Source organism: Betta splendens, chromosome 6, assembly GCF_900634795.4.
Source record: "Betta splendens chromosome 6, fBetSpl5.4, whole genome shotgun sequence".
NCBI lineage: Eukaryota > Metazoa > Chordata > Actinopteri > Anabantiformes > Osphronemidae > Betta > Betta splendens.
In genome coordinates this window covers 16,713,359-16,726,701 of record NC_040886.2, presented here as the reverse complement: position 1 = coordinate 16,726,701, position 13,343 = coordinate 16,713,359, and the positions used below count along the sequence as shown (strand labels likewise).

The 13,343-nt window shown below is 43.9% G+C and overlaps 2 protein-coding genes across 3 annotated transcripts; one reads left to right on the top strand and one right to left on the bottom strand.

Moving 5' to 3' along the window:
- Nucleotides 1-195: 195 nt before the first annotated feature.
- sv2 (synaptic vesicle glycoprotein 2) lies at nt 196-4,852 on the bottom strand. Its single transcript, XM_029153426.3, has 13 exons — nt 4,715-4,852; nt 3,879-3,974; nt 3,418-3,579; nt 3,126-3,288; nt 2,786-2,907; nt 2,531-2,694; nt 2,368-2,442; nt 2,136-2,231; nt 1,965-2,053; nt 1,628-1,749; nt 1,404-1,499; nt 1,146-1,305; nt 196-958 (listed from the first exon to the last, which is right to left on the bottom strand). Exons 1-13 carry the CDS (start codon nt 4,800-4,802, stop codon nt 775-777), a joined length of 1,617 nt encoding a protein of 538 aa, XP_029009259.1. The 5' UTR covers nt 4,803-4,852; the 3' UTR covers nt 196-774.
- Nucleotides 4,853-4,885: 33 nt separating this feature from the next.
- On the top strand, nt 4,886-13,300 carry snx1a (sorting nexin 1a). 2 transcript variants are annotated; one of them, XM_029153418.2, is made up of 16 exons: nt 4,886-5,252; nt 6,731-7,394; nt 7,467-7,643; nt 7,741-7,877; nt 8,071-8,146; nt 8,309-8,352; nt 8,559-8,700; nt 8,789-8,867; nt 8,960-9,035; nt 9,216-9,329; nt 9,779-9,872; nt 10,074-10,279; nt 10,377-10,520; nt 10,793-10,873; nt 10,965-11,036; nt 11,453-13,300. In XM_029153418.2, exons 1-16 carry the CDS (start codon nt 5,130-5,132, stop codon nt 11,501-11,503), a joined length of 2,280 nt encoding a protein of 759 aa, XP_029009251.1. In that variant the 5' UTR covers nt 4,886-5,129; the 3' UTR covers nt 11,504-13,300. The 2 variants fall into 2 exon arrangements, with proteins under 2 accessions (XP_029009251.1, XP_029009250.1); XM_029153417.2 differs by having other exon boundaries at nt 6,731-7,643.
- The last annotated feature ends 43 nt before the right edge of the window (nt 13,301-13,343 follow it).

Below are 13,343 nucleotides of genomic sequence, written 5' to 3'. Positions count from 1 at the left end.
TCCACATTTGTTTTTTATTTATTGAAATTTAGAATTACTGTAGCACAAACATGTAAAGATTAAGAAATTGCCCTTTAATAATAAAAATGCAATTTTGATTCGATTTTTTAAAAAACTGGTCCAATTTATGAATCAAATCTGACACTAAGTTTTACCTGCATCCTGTGTGTGTGGTTGTGAAATATGGTCCTGAAGTATTACAAGTTTATTTATTATACAAATAAAAAATACAGATACTTTGTTGTATGTCTTCTATCTGATCTCCAAAAAACAGTTTCAAATAATAATAATAAACAGAAACACAAACAGGCTGTTTGAGGTACATCAGCTGGGACCGTAACAAGGAGAGAAGTGAGAAGGAAAAGAGTTTTGGCACAAACCACAATCTGTAGACAATATTTTCATACTAATCTTGAAGCCACTGGCTGAACTAAAACAACCCTGTTTGGGTCTTTTTACTAATTCTAACCTTTGGCTCACTTTTGTAGCAGATGTGTTTTCTGACTTTATGACTCACCAGCATCAACCCTACATTCAGTCACTGTTCATTCCTGTGGTCTGTGGAGACTCTTTTTTAGACATTTTCTAATTTAAGGCAATTTACTGCCCTATTTTTGTTTGCATTTCAAAGAGATACTATAAAAGGCACAAATTGATAAGCGAAGGCACCTGATTTAAATAAGATCCTCTGGGTTCATCCCGTCTACTTCCTACAGGTCATAAATTATTAAACATCCTCTTAATCTGAAATGACGTGAGGCGGCGCCTGGCGGATCAGGTCAGCTCCGTCTGTCTGGTCTGGGGAAGCAGAAGAGCCACCAGTCCTCCAGTCAGCAGCAGACTTGAGACCAGTAGAATCGGCACGGCGCAGTCTGTGTCCACCAACTTACTGAAGACCACGTTACTCATGATCGCTGCCACTCGGGCCACTGCTGTGAAGAAACCGAGAGCGGAGGACCTGAGGGAGAGAGAACGAAGAGGCACATGAGGACTCGGGCATCTCAGCTAATATATGCTCAACATTACATCTTAATAGCTAACGTGAGGAAGGGAAAATTATTAAATGAAAACACTTAATCCTCTTGTAAACCCTTGAATTTATAATCAAACTAAATTATTGTAAATTCAAAATCAAGACAAGTTACCGTAGCTGGGTCGGGTAAAGCTCTGGTCCCAACACATCCAGAGCGTTCCAGGTGATCACGGACACGCCGCTGAAGACACAGGAGAAGATCAGACTCTGAGACTTGGTCTGAACCAAATAAATGAGGAAGACGCTGAGACTGGACACCAGCAGACTGCAGGCTGGAGAACAAGAACCAGGAGAAGAAGGGTCAGCGAAGTTCAAATATGCAGAGTGCAAAGGTAGAGACACAGCATGGCTTTAGGAACAGCCCACTCACACAGCAGAGCTTTTCCTCCAGTGCTGTCCATCATCAGGATGGTGAAGATGTTGCCAGGCAGGTTTGAGGTAGCAATGATGAAGCCATCTTTATACACTGATGAAGAACAAATGCACGAAGAACAGTAAGGATTAGGATTTCATAGAATTTAGAAGGTAGATTGTTAAACTGGAGTGAAATTGGAGGTGGTGGTAGTGGGACTCTTTGTGGTCCCAGTTACGCACCTGCTGTCTTCACTGGTTGGCAGCTTTGGTTGCGGAACGGGAGCGACGAGTTGGTGCAGGGCGATCCACCGTCCTCAACTCTGTCAAACAGCTTCGGGAACCACATCCACAGCCCATAGTACCTACACACACACACACACACACACACACACACACACACACACACACACACACACACACACACACACACACACACACACACACACACACACACACACACACACACACACACACACACACACACACACACACCATTACTGTACTGTAACTGTATTTATAGAGTCCAACACAATCATCACAACGATCCACACAAATTCTGCATCTAAATGCCTCTCACCCGAAGGAGATGCAGTAGAAGACGATTAACAGAACGATGCTCCTGGATCTGAGTGAACCACTGAACATCTGCTTAACGGGCAACACTCCCTGCAAGGCAAAATGAAAAAACTAATTATGATACTCAATATTAAATAATTCATCTCTCTGCATGTCCTGTCTCCGCCTTTACCCGTTTCAAAATAAAGGTAAAGTTTCTGCGTGAAGCCCTGAATCCGCTCTCCTCCAGTTCCTCCCTTTGTTTAGAGCCCGAGCACAAACCAAACTCCTGCACAAGAGAGCACGTTATTAGACAGAATCAGAGAAGTTACTCAACATTCCTGCACAAATGCAACTTCCTGTCTGACTTCCATTTTCTAGCTTTGATATGAACAGCACAGACACTATTAATATGCATAACATACCGGGAAGGTTTTTCCTCTGACATTCACTTGAAACATTAACTTGAAGACGCGAAGCGCTTCTTTGTCCTGACCAACCTGGCAGATACAGGTAACAACGTTTAACAACTGTGACGCTGGAATAAGGAGGACAGGCAGCATTCTACTTGGTCTGGGCATGAAACACCTCCATGAGGAATTTAGGGCTTTCAGGCATGAGCAGCTTGAACAGGAGCGCTGACGTGAGGCTGGGAATGGAGCAGAGCACCACAAACAGCCTCCAGCTCCGGAAGTTCAGCGTTCCCAGAGAAAAATGCATCCAGGTTTTTGGAATCACGAGCCAGGCCAGACCTACGGAGGAAGACACAAACTGCACAGGTTCTGTTCTACAACATCATGGGCAACAAATTAAGAATGGTTTAGTAATTTAAGTCTGTTCCACCTGCAGCCAGGATATTTCCTGCCATCCAGAAAGTGGCCAGAGCGCTGATCATGGCACCTCTTCTCAGCCGGGGCATGAACTCTGAAAAGTATGAGAAGATAACAGGGATCGATCCGCCGACTCTACGAAAAGGGAACAAAACATACAACATGTGACTCAGTAACCCCTTAAAGAATTTTCTGATTTGGCCAATTCACCATATTTTTCCCCAACATTCAACAGCTTATTAAAGGATTTTCTCTCCAACTACTGTTATAAACATCATCCAGACTGTGAAGGTGACGTAATGACTTCAGTGCAAACAAACAGTGTATATAAAACAAATGCAAATGCTCCTCACCCGATGCCGCTTATGAAACGCAGCAGCAGAAAGAGCCAGAACCACGGGGCCACGCCGGCCAGACTTCCAAAGACCCCGTTCACAGTCAGGGACACGACCAAGACCCTGCGCCGGCCCCTCTGGTCGGCCAAGTACCCCCACACGTAGCCCCCGACCATCATGCCTAAAACACAAGCATCCTAAATACGCCTGTGAGCCACTGCTGTGCTGGCTGCTCGTTTCCTGGAGGAAAACGCTTTTCATTCTCTCTTTGATGTTTATCGAAACGTTGTCTTCACAGATTGTGATTCACCAAGGAAAATGCTGGAAGTCAGCAGGCCGGTGTCTGAGGCGCTGAGCATCGGATCACAGCTTGCCGTTGGCAGGAGAAACGACACGCAAAGTATCTCGATGGCGTCGCTGGCGTTGGCCCATCCGCACACCAGCAGCAGCAGCCAGTGGAACAGGCCAAAACCTGGGAGTAAAAGCCCAAAATGACGCGAAGGCAGGAAGATGAACGAGGACGTTGGATGGTAAATCATACTTGGCAGCAATCAATTCAACAGATGTTACTGTGATACATAGGGTACTGTACTTCTCACATACTGTAATTAAAAAACTGTTCTAGAACTTGTTAATGACTGATTAGGAGCTTTGTGAGACACACACAACCACAAGTGGAGAGTGAAATCTCATAATATTTGGATTATTCGTGTTAAACAGTGCATGAAAGACATCTGTTCCATCTTACGCCACCGTCGCCCCTCACATCACCTGCTTCCTCCACCGCTTCCTCATATGTTAATCTCCTCTGTGAAGCCGCCTCAGCTTCAGCTTTGATGACTGGTGTCCTGTCAAAGATGACATCACCTGAAAGGCAGCAAAACAGACACATCAACACACAAGTTGGTGATGACAAAGAGGTCATTGAACATATGAGCTATGTTTTCTAAGCATTTGAGATGAATCAGAACAATGTTAGTACATATTATACAGATGTTCACAAATCAAAGACCCGGTCTCACTGTCTGCCATTAATCAGCTGTAGTTACAAACCTCTAAATCCTTTACTTCACTTACATTAGTAAAACCAAAATTTAGAAGTATTGTAGTACAAATAAAGATCCTTTCAGGCATCTAACCTTCCACAGTACCCCGGTTTCTAGTTATCGGCCAGAAAGATGCCACTTTTGCAGAGCCACTACTTTCTATGCAGTGCTTACTGACTGCTGCATGTTTGTAAATTCTAGAATTCGAGTTCCAACTTAGGACGAGTTGTACTTAGTATATTTACAGAAATGATTATATGAATGTGTACATTATACTGTAAATGTACACGTGTTGGTCGCGTATCTAGCTTGTACAACACAAACAAACCACATATGTCAATATGAAGATTCAGACAGACAAACCAGCTGATGACATGAACTTTAACACTTTCACGTCTGCACACGTAATCAGCCACAGGAGAAGTAATACTGCTCCAAATAGAGTAGTATTTAAAGCGAAGTACTATGAAGTCCTGGCTTTGTGTTTGTTCCTCTCGCCCCGCTTCCACAATATGAGATCGACCCAGCACATTTAGAGAACGAGGCCGGGACAACTTTCACCTTCGTCCGAATCCGCGTCGTTTGTCTCCGGGTGATTTCCGCTGGAGAGCAGCGGCCGCCGCTCCACCGCGTCCCGGGGGCGCGACATCCCGCTCACGTCCGGGCGCCGCCGCTAAAGTGAAACATTCAACAGCCGCCCGCGTTCACTGCTGCGCCACGAGCGCCCGCACAGCCTAACCTGCCAAGGAGGAGGAGGAGGAGGATCAGGAAGTGGAGACACCGCCGCGGAGCGCGCGTCCCGAGCCCCCGCCGCCAGCAGCCAGTCCGGCGCAGTCCGCTCCAGGCGAACGACCCGCACAGCAGCAGCGGCGCTTTGGCAGCGAGGAAGAAGCCCAGTCTCGGCCCGGCGGAGAGTGAGCGCGCGCGCGGTGAGCAGCTGCCGTGAGAGCCCCTCGCGCTTTACGAGGCACCGAAGATGGCGACCAGCTCGGAGCGCAGCCCGCCCCCGTTCCCGGATTCCGAGGACCAAGATTTGCTGGAAGACGTCGGAGGCCCGGAGAGCGACGCGGACGACGGGGAAGACCTGTTCTTGAGCGCGGTACGTCCCGGCTGGTGCTGACGTGAGCCCAGTGCTAGGCTAGCTTAGCCTCCGCTAGAGGCTAGCTAGCTGTCGTTAACTGACGCCAACGGACGTTCGGCTGCTAAGGAAGGCGTTGGTTAGCTAACACAAGCTAACTAGCTGCGTACTTCTAGCAAGTTGTGACGAGACGAGCCCCGTTTAGGTCGTTCAACCACAGAAAACATCCAGGAGACGGTGTTGACATAAGCGCCTGTCGTGTCACGTATCGCAGCGTCCAGCGCCTAACGCCAGCGCTCAGCGTATCAGCTCTACGGAGGGTTGATAAGGGCGTAAGCAGTTTAATAGAAAGTGAGAATAGTTGTCAGTTGCAGTTATTGTCAGCTTCTTACCCCAAGGCTGTGAATTATCCCCTGTGTTTCTTAGTTCCAGCCTTTCACGTTTCCTGCATTTCTCGGTCGCGTTAAAAACCACAAGTATTCGAACATCTGGTCAAACCAACTGTGGCTCTTTATTGGAAGCATTTCTGACAATAATCCTCTGTCAGAAATTCATGACAACCTCTGTGGGTCCTCTTTGGTTACTATGGGTGGATATTGTCCAGGAGAACATAAATTCCAACTGCCTCTCTCCTGCACTGTTTGTTCTGCACAGGCTTAATGGGTAGTTTAATCTTCGCAGTCTGCAGGAAATGAGGTTCGTGTGGTTTTACTGTGAAAGCTGTCGTTGTCAGAGCAGCGATTTGGGTGATTTTTTTGTTTGTCAGCGGGTTAAAATCCAGGATTAAAGCTGGCTCCTGTAGGCTCCTTGTCATGTGAGTGGACTGTGGTCACGTGGTCAGAACCCGGATGCTCTCTCACCGTCAAAGTTCAGAGGAAACCTTGGAAAGTTGCTGGCGTTGTGTTTTTTTCCCTTTTTGGACCCACTGCTGCGTGGAAAACACTACTCAGCAGTTGTGGATGTTACATTTAACAAAGCCTGGTTTGGTAGTGTTGGAACCAGGAAAGCCCTGAACCTAATCAGTTCATTACAGTTCACTTAGAAGCACAGCTGAACTAGATCCAACAAATCCTACTCCATGAAATACAACCGCTAAGACAACAGAATTACAACCTTCAAGAAAGCATGTCTTTGATGCACATCTGGTTCTTCCTTTGGCAGCTGGGTGTAAATTTATTGTTTTATGAGTGGCCCTCTCTGTTTTTCAAACCTTATGAAAATTGTGAGTGTGACCTTTTAGGAATTTCTTTTAATATTTCAGCTTTTCATTTTTTTACAGTAATAACCTTTTTGACTCATGAGTGTTAGATTACAAAAATATATCTTATTAATCACTTGGTAGCTCACCTTTTTGTTTAACATGACATTTATATATATTTGAGGCTAAACAAGACACTTAAAGGCATCACTCTAGGCTTAATCCCTAAACAGACAGTTTATCAATACACAGTCTTGTTGGATACACTTTACATGTTGCCTTCTTCTTCTCTGATCTGTAGAGCAGTCCCCCAGTGACCAGTATGGACACCGCGCTCCCACCTGCTAGCAAGCCCAGTGATGTTTTGATGGAGCCTCCCATCGACAGTATAAGCAATCCTTTAATCAAGCCTGTCACTAGCCAAACAGAAAACAAACCAACAAGTGAAGTTGTAAGTGAAACCTTTGATGATTTTTTTGACCTGACAAACAACATAACTGAAGCCGCTGCAAAGGACACAGCCGACATCTCTCTAGATGAGCCCTCAGATCGTTTTGTTGACATATTGGGAAGTGAAACTCCGGCAACACAAGAGGAAGTGATGGCAGCAGATGTTAGTGTTGCAGCAGCAACAGATAAAAGGGATGTGACTAACAGCGTTACAGATCCACCTGCTGTTGGGAAAAAGGAAGTCAAAGAAGCTTCCACAGCTCCAGTCATCAACCTCAGCGTTGATTCATCAGCCAGCAAAACACAACAGCCAGTGGCCGTTGACAAAGTAGCTGAGCCTTTGGTTGACTTCTTAAGTGATACACCACCTGCTGTTGATGCCCCCAAACCCAGCAGCGCAGCTGTTGACCTGTTTGAAGATGATGGAAGTGACTTATTTGCAGACCCACGGCTGATTAAGTCATCCAAAAAGCCACAGAAAAGCCTCTTTGGTGAGACTGACGAGGATCTCTTTGGTGAGCCCATGGTTGTCAACACAAAGAAGTCCATCAGTAAAGAGCAGAAGGACAAACCTGTCTCCTCCAAAGGTGCTGCTGGTGATGGTGTCAGCGTAGCGGGGCCTTTAGAAGTCAGTAATCCCACAGAACCTGCAGACATTTTTACTGAACAAGGAACCGCTGCAGTGTCGAGCGTTGGAAACGCCAGCACCGTCAACTCCAAAACCAACGGAACCTGCTCTGAAGAGGAGGCTGATATTTTCTCTGGTGGGTCCCACTTTTACTTTTTGGTTGCATCATCAACAATCTGACCAGTTTCTTCCATCGTGTGACAACCTCGGCCTGCTTTGTTTTTCTCCAACAGAAGCCACAGTGGAACTTTCGCTCGACAGTCCACAAAACGAAAGAAAAACGGAAGTGAAGGCCAAACCGTCTGCGCCCACTCCCTCCTTGTCAGCCACTACCAGCCACGCCAAGCCACAGTCTTCTGCCATAGAAGAGGTACAAGCGTCTATTCCTGTGAAACTCCAACAAAATAATGACTAGAAGTCTAAAAAAGAAAAGAGGAATTTGCTATTGTCCTCTCCACCGTATGAATTGTAAAATCCACATACATATTTAAATTTTTGAATAGTTTATAGTAATTAGCCAATATGACTGCACATTTTCACTTTCCTTTTAATATTTGCTTCAGTTGGAGCAGGAAGAAGAAGAAGAGGAGGAAGACAAATTTGATATCTATGTCTCCGTCAAAGACCCTGAGAAAATAGGTGGGATTTATTTGTATTGTTTTAAATAACAGAGCTTAGTACCTAGCTAAGCTCCATTAAGAGAATCCACATACAGCTGGCTAATTGTCCGATTGTTTTATTATTTGTACTTTGTTCCGTCCACTCAGTTGCTAAGTAAATATCTCTATCCATTATTTTCAGGGGACGGGATGAATGCTTACATGGCTTATAACGTATTAACTCAGGTAAAAACTCTAAAGTGTGATAAATCATTCATTTGGCATTTAGCAGTTAATCAATGAATCTTTATATCAGCAAAGGAAGCCAATCTGGTAAGTGTGCAGCTGTAGGTCTGTACAGTATTATGTCATCAATATGTCACTAACACATACTGTTCATATTCCTGAAGACCAGTAATGTACAGGCATAATGTAGAAAATCTGTGTTTCAGACCACACTGCCCATGTTCCGCAACAAGACGTTATCAGTGAAGCGACGCTTTAGTGACTTCCTTGGTCTCTATGAAAAACTCTCTGAAAAACATGGACCAAATGGATTCATCGTGCCTCCGCCACCAGAGAAGAGCATCCTGGGTGGGCTGACGGGCCGTACTTTTTACCCTTCCCCCCTTTCTCCTAATCTGTAGCCTTAAATCTAAGGACCATCTTGTGTTTTGTATAGGTATGACAAAGGTCAAGGTGGGAAAGGAAGATTCCTCATCTGTGGACTTTGTAGAGAGAAGAAGAGGAGCTTTGGAGAGGTAAAAGATAATCAGATTGTGTGTCTGTCATCAAGAATGCCTAGGTGTTAAACCAGGAAAGGGTTTCTATTTTAATCGTTTTATTTGGACAGGTACCTGCAGCGGGTGGTAAATCACCCCTCACTGCTCCAAGATCCAGATGTCAGAGAGTTCCTGGAGAGGGACGAGGTAGTGGAAATAGTTTAATGTTGCTTGACCATCAAACCAATGGCACACATCTAAGACATGACGTCATATTATGTATTGTATTCTAAGAAATACAAAGCATATTTAAAATGTTAGTATGTACAATATGTGCAGAGTTGACTGTTCTACAGATTCTGTGCTTGCATACGATTTTGTCTTCAGTTGCCCAGAGCAGTGAGCACCCAGGCACTGAGTGGTGCCGGCTTCCTGAAAATGATCAACCGAGCAACAGATGCCGTCAGTAAAATGACAATCAAGATGAATGAGTCTGATGTGGTGAGTTGATCTGCAGACACACAACAGATTCTCTCATGTAGCAGATGAGGAAAAGCAGAACATTTCAAGCGCACAGCTGAATCCTGGCACTACAGAGCACTGTATCAAAACGTTAGTTATCACTTGACATTATTTGGAGCTGAGCTGTTAATGTGTTTGGTTTTCATTCTTTCTGTGTACTGAGGACAACTTGTGTTGAGCCAAAACTCGTTCTTGTTATGGCAACGTATCAACCTAGTTTTGGAGATACACATCTCTGCAAACTGATCTGTTTGTACTGACAACACTATTAAAGTGTGTGTGGAGCTTGTTTGTTTGCTATGGTGGAAGCTGATGAACTGTGAGACTAATGAGTTATTTAAATAAAACCTGTACATATTAAAGCCCAGCTTAGGTGAAAGAGTACCAGTGGGAGGTTGAACATTTATTTACAATTTCATTTTCTGCAGTGGTTTGAGGAGAAACTCCAGGAGGTTGAGTCTGCAGACCAGCAGTTCAGGAAGCTCCACACACTGGTTGAAACCCTGGTCATCCACAGAAAAGGTTCTTCTTTTTCCAACAATAATGCATCATAGAATTAAAATGAATCATTGACTCATACACCCATAGTTAAAGTGTTCGACCATGCGTTCATATCCTAGTATTCATGTACGTTTCATTATATTTTTCCCATGTTTTGAGTCACATGGCAAATTTTGGAACCAAAATGCTGCTTGCAGTAACGTAGGGCCTTTTCTTCCACAGAGCTCTCGTTCAACACAGCGAGCTTCGCTAAAAGTGCAGCCATGCTGGGCAGCGCAGAAGACAACACCGCTTTGTCCCGTGCTCTGTCTCAGCTGGCAGAGGTGGAGGACAAGATGGAGCAGCTACACCAGGGCCAGGCTGAAAACGACACCTTCTGCTTCTCTGAACTCATTGCAGATTACATCCGTCTCCTTGGAGCCGTCAGGGTACGGAGAAGATTTTTAGTACACTGATATTGCTTGTAATTATAACAGGTTCTAAGTGAATGAAGGGTTCACATTCATGTGTGTTTACAACCTGCAGGGGTCATTTGATCACCGGATAAAGGCGTGGCAGCGTTGGCAGGATGCTCAGACCATGCTGCAAAAGAAGAGGGAGACTGAGGCCAAACTGCTTTGGGCCAACAAGCCCGACAAACTGCAGCTGGCTAAAGAGGAGATTGCAGAGGTAAAACACAGGCCACGGTGGAAATGACTCAGAGGAGGCAGGGATTCCTGGAAGGGCTTGTAGATTAGCTCTTTTCTTTTCATTGAGGACAGCGAGTGTTAAAGGAATTGATTCAAAGGGCTTAATTAGAAGAAGGGGTGGGCAGAAATAAGACCTTTTTAATTTAGAATTAAGCTTAAAAAGTGAAATGCAAAGCAAAATGCATTTACTGTTCCAGTGAATAGGTGTCCCATACACAGGGATTTTACTGCATGCTTTCTTCTTGCTAACAGTGGGAGGCCAAGGTGACGCAGTACGAGAGAGATTTCGAAAGAGTTTCAGCCACCGTGCGCCGGGAAGTGGTTCGCTTTGAGGTCAGTGTTCTTTTCTTCCTCTCTGGACTCATCGGTGGCCTGCTGTAAATGCTGGTCTTAATTTACACACATTTATTACATTATTCTACAGAAGGAAAAGGCCAAGAATTTCAAAAGACAGATAATCAAGTATCTGGAGTCTTTGCTTCAGTCTCAACAGCAGGTGAGTGAATATTTATCTACAGTAATCACAACATTCTACTTGTCAAACCAGTCGGGTGCATTTGTTTTGATATGTTGTGACACTTTTCATTTGGTCATAGCCTTATCTAAAAACATTTACCTGTTGGTCCTGAGCGGTTCTATTCAGGTCCAAGTGGCCGAAAACAGGAGTGAAACGTACACAAAAAGGAAGAAAGCCATGGACAGACTAACGGAATTATGGAAATACATGATTCAAATAAATAGTGTTTTCTGTTGGTTAACGATTAGATAATGTAAATTAAAAGCCTGGTTTTATCTATATTTGTATATGGTTAATGTTTTTAAATGTGTGTACAGTTTTAAACTTACTTGTTGCGTGTTATAATTTAACTTGACACTACTGTTGCTTAATATATTTCTATGTTTTATCTCCAGGTCATAAAGTACTGGGAAGCTTTCTTACCAGAAGCAAAAGCAATCGCCTAATCCTCAAGCACCAGCCCTCGAGGCCTAAACCGGCTGCCTTCTTCTCGTACACTTTACCTCTTTTTGTCTTTAAACCAAGGAAAATGCTCGCTTCATAAAGGGAGAAACAATCAACCAGTTTTTAATCACCTTTAACACATAACTCTGTATTCTATTGTATTATTAACTGTATATTTTCATTTAACCTTCCACAAATATTTTCGTATTAGATGAAAAGTTTGCATATACAAAAATATAGACCTAAAAAGAGAGAAAGTATAGATGAATGATTCCTTTATTTTTCACTAGAGGAGGGAAATGAACGGAGACTGGAGTGCAGGATTCCTCCCTCCTGTGATCAGGAGCTCCTTCACATCAGCAGTGGTTAATTGTTTACAGTGCGGCTGCTTGCTCATCAGAAACGTCTGGGGACTCAGAAAGTGGCCAAGAGCTCACTCGGTTTCTTCTGTTTTTCATGACTCAAAGGGATGAAATGACACTTAAAATGAGCACTTCCACCAGGTGGACAGAGTACTAAAGTACCACATGTTGTTTTTCTTAGGAGGGGAATGGGTGCAGGTGTTAGATTAGCTGTGGCCAGGGTTTGCGTTAGTAGACGAAAGCTTGTGAGCTGTTAAAACTTTACTTTTATTGCTACACATCTGTGCCTTTTGAGTCAGGACGATGTCTTGTCTCCAGATGCTGAGTCTAAAACAGTTACTTCCATAAACACCACAAGGATTTGATGCTAAGCTACAGTCACATTGAAGCATGTTTCAGTATCTTTTATAAATGTTTCCATCTTTGCAGTCAGCAACAGGCAGAGACTTGAAACAAGTAATTGTCATGGCTGAGTGTGTTTTTGTTGCGTCATTGTTGTGCAGTAATCCAGTGTATTAAGTGTCAGCTGACCCTTTTTTAGGGATTAAGAAGTAATGATGTTTAACTGAGAATAATGCCAGTAAATGCGTTAATTATGTGGATTATCCTTGTTCAAGTCTCAGCAAGTTGTGTTTAGTGTCGCAGTGAGATTCATGGGAGCCAATGGTACTGGAAGGTAGTGATGCTTCCAAATAGTTGGCAGGGATGGTAAAAAGGCCAAGGCTACAGCTAATGCTAACAAATAAAGCAATGTGATTATCCTTTTTCATTGTTTATCCCTTCAAAGTCCACTGTGGAGGTGTGAATCCTATGTAATGCAGGTTTCCCCTTTGGTGGTTTCACACTTCTCTGCTCATCAATAGAAAAATGAAAAAAATGTCAAAGTGCCAACAAAGGGAAAGAGGAAGAAGGTGAGACTAGATGAAAACAAATCAGGCCTTGAATACCCAAAATAATTTTGTATATGATTAATGACCTAACCTAATCAACAAAAACTATAGTATGTGATGTAAAGCTGGGGGTGATGGGCAGCAGTGGTGCACATCCAAATTGAAATGAAGTTGACTTGTAGACGAGTGTAACTTCAAATACATGTACCGGTGTCAAACAATCTGCTGACAACTACAGTTTTAACAAAGCCTTGGTCCCGGCTTCTAATGGCAGAGCTGCCGTTTTCTTTTGATTAGAGCTTTAATTTCACGTCGCCACTGTGCTACATGATGCTACACTGTCACTCGTTACGGAGGCCTCTCTTAACTTGCAGACGTTTCTTTGCACAGTTTTCCTTTTTGGCGGCGTATCCTCAGCGGCTGTTACACAGCCCTCACGTATAACTGGTTGTTAATGCTGAATGTCGTCACCTGTCACCAACATCCATTGTGTCATAGGAACTTCTGTCAAAACAAATCAATAAAATTTTCACTGTTTACACTTTGATATACTTTTGAACCAAAGAGTATTTTTTTCTTTTTACTGTGAT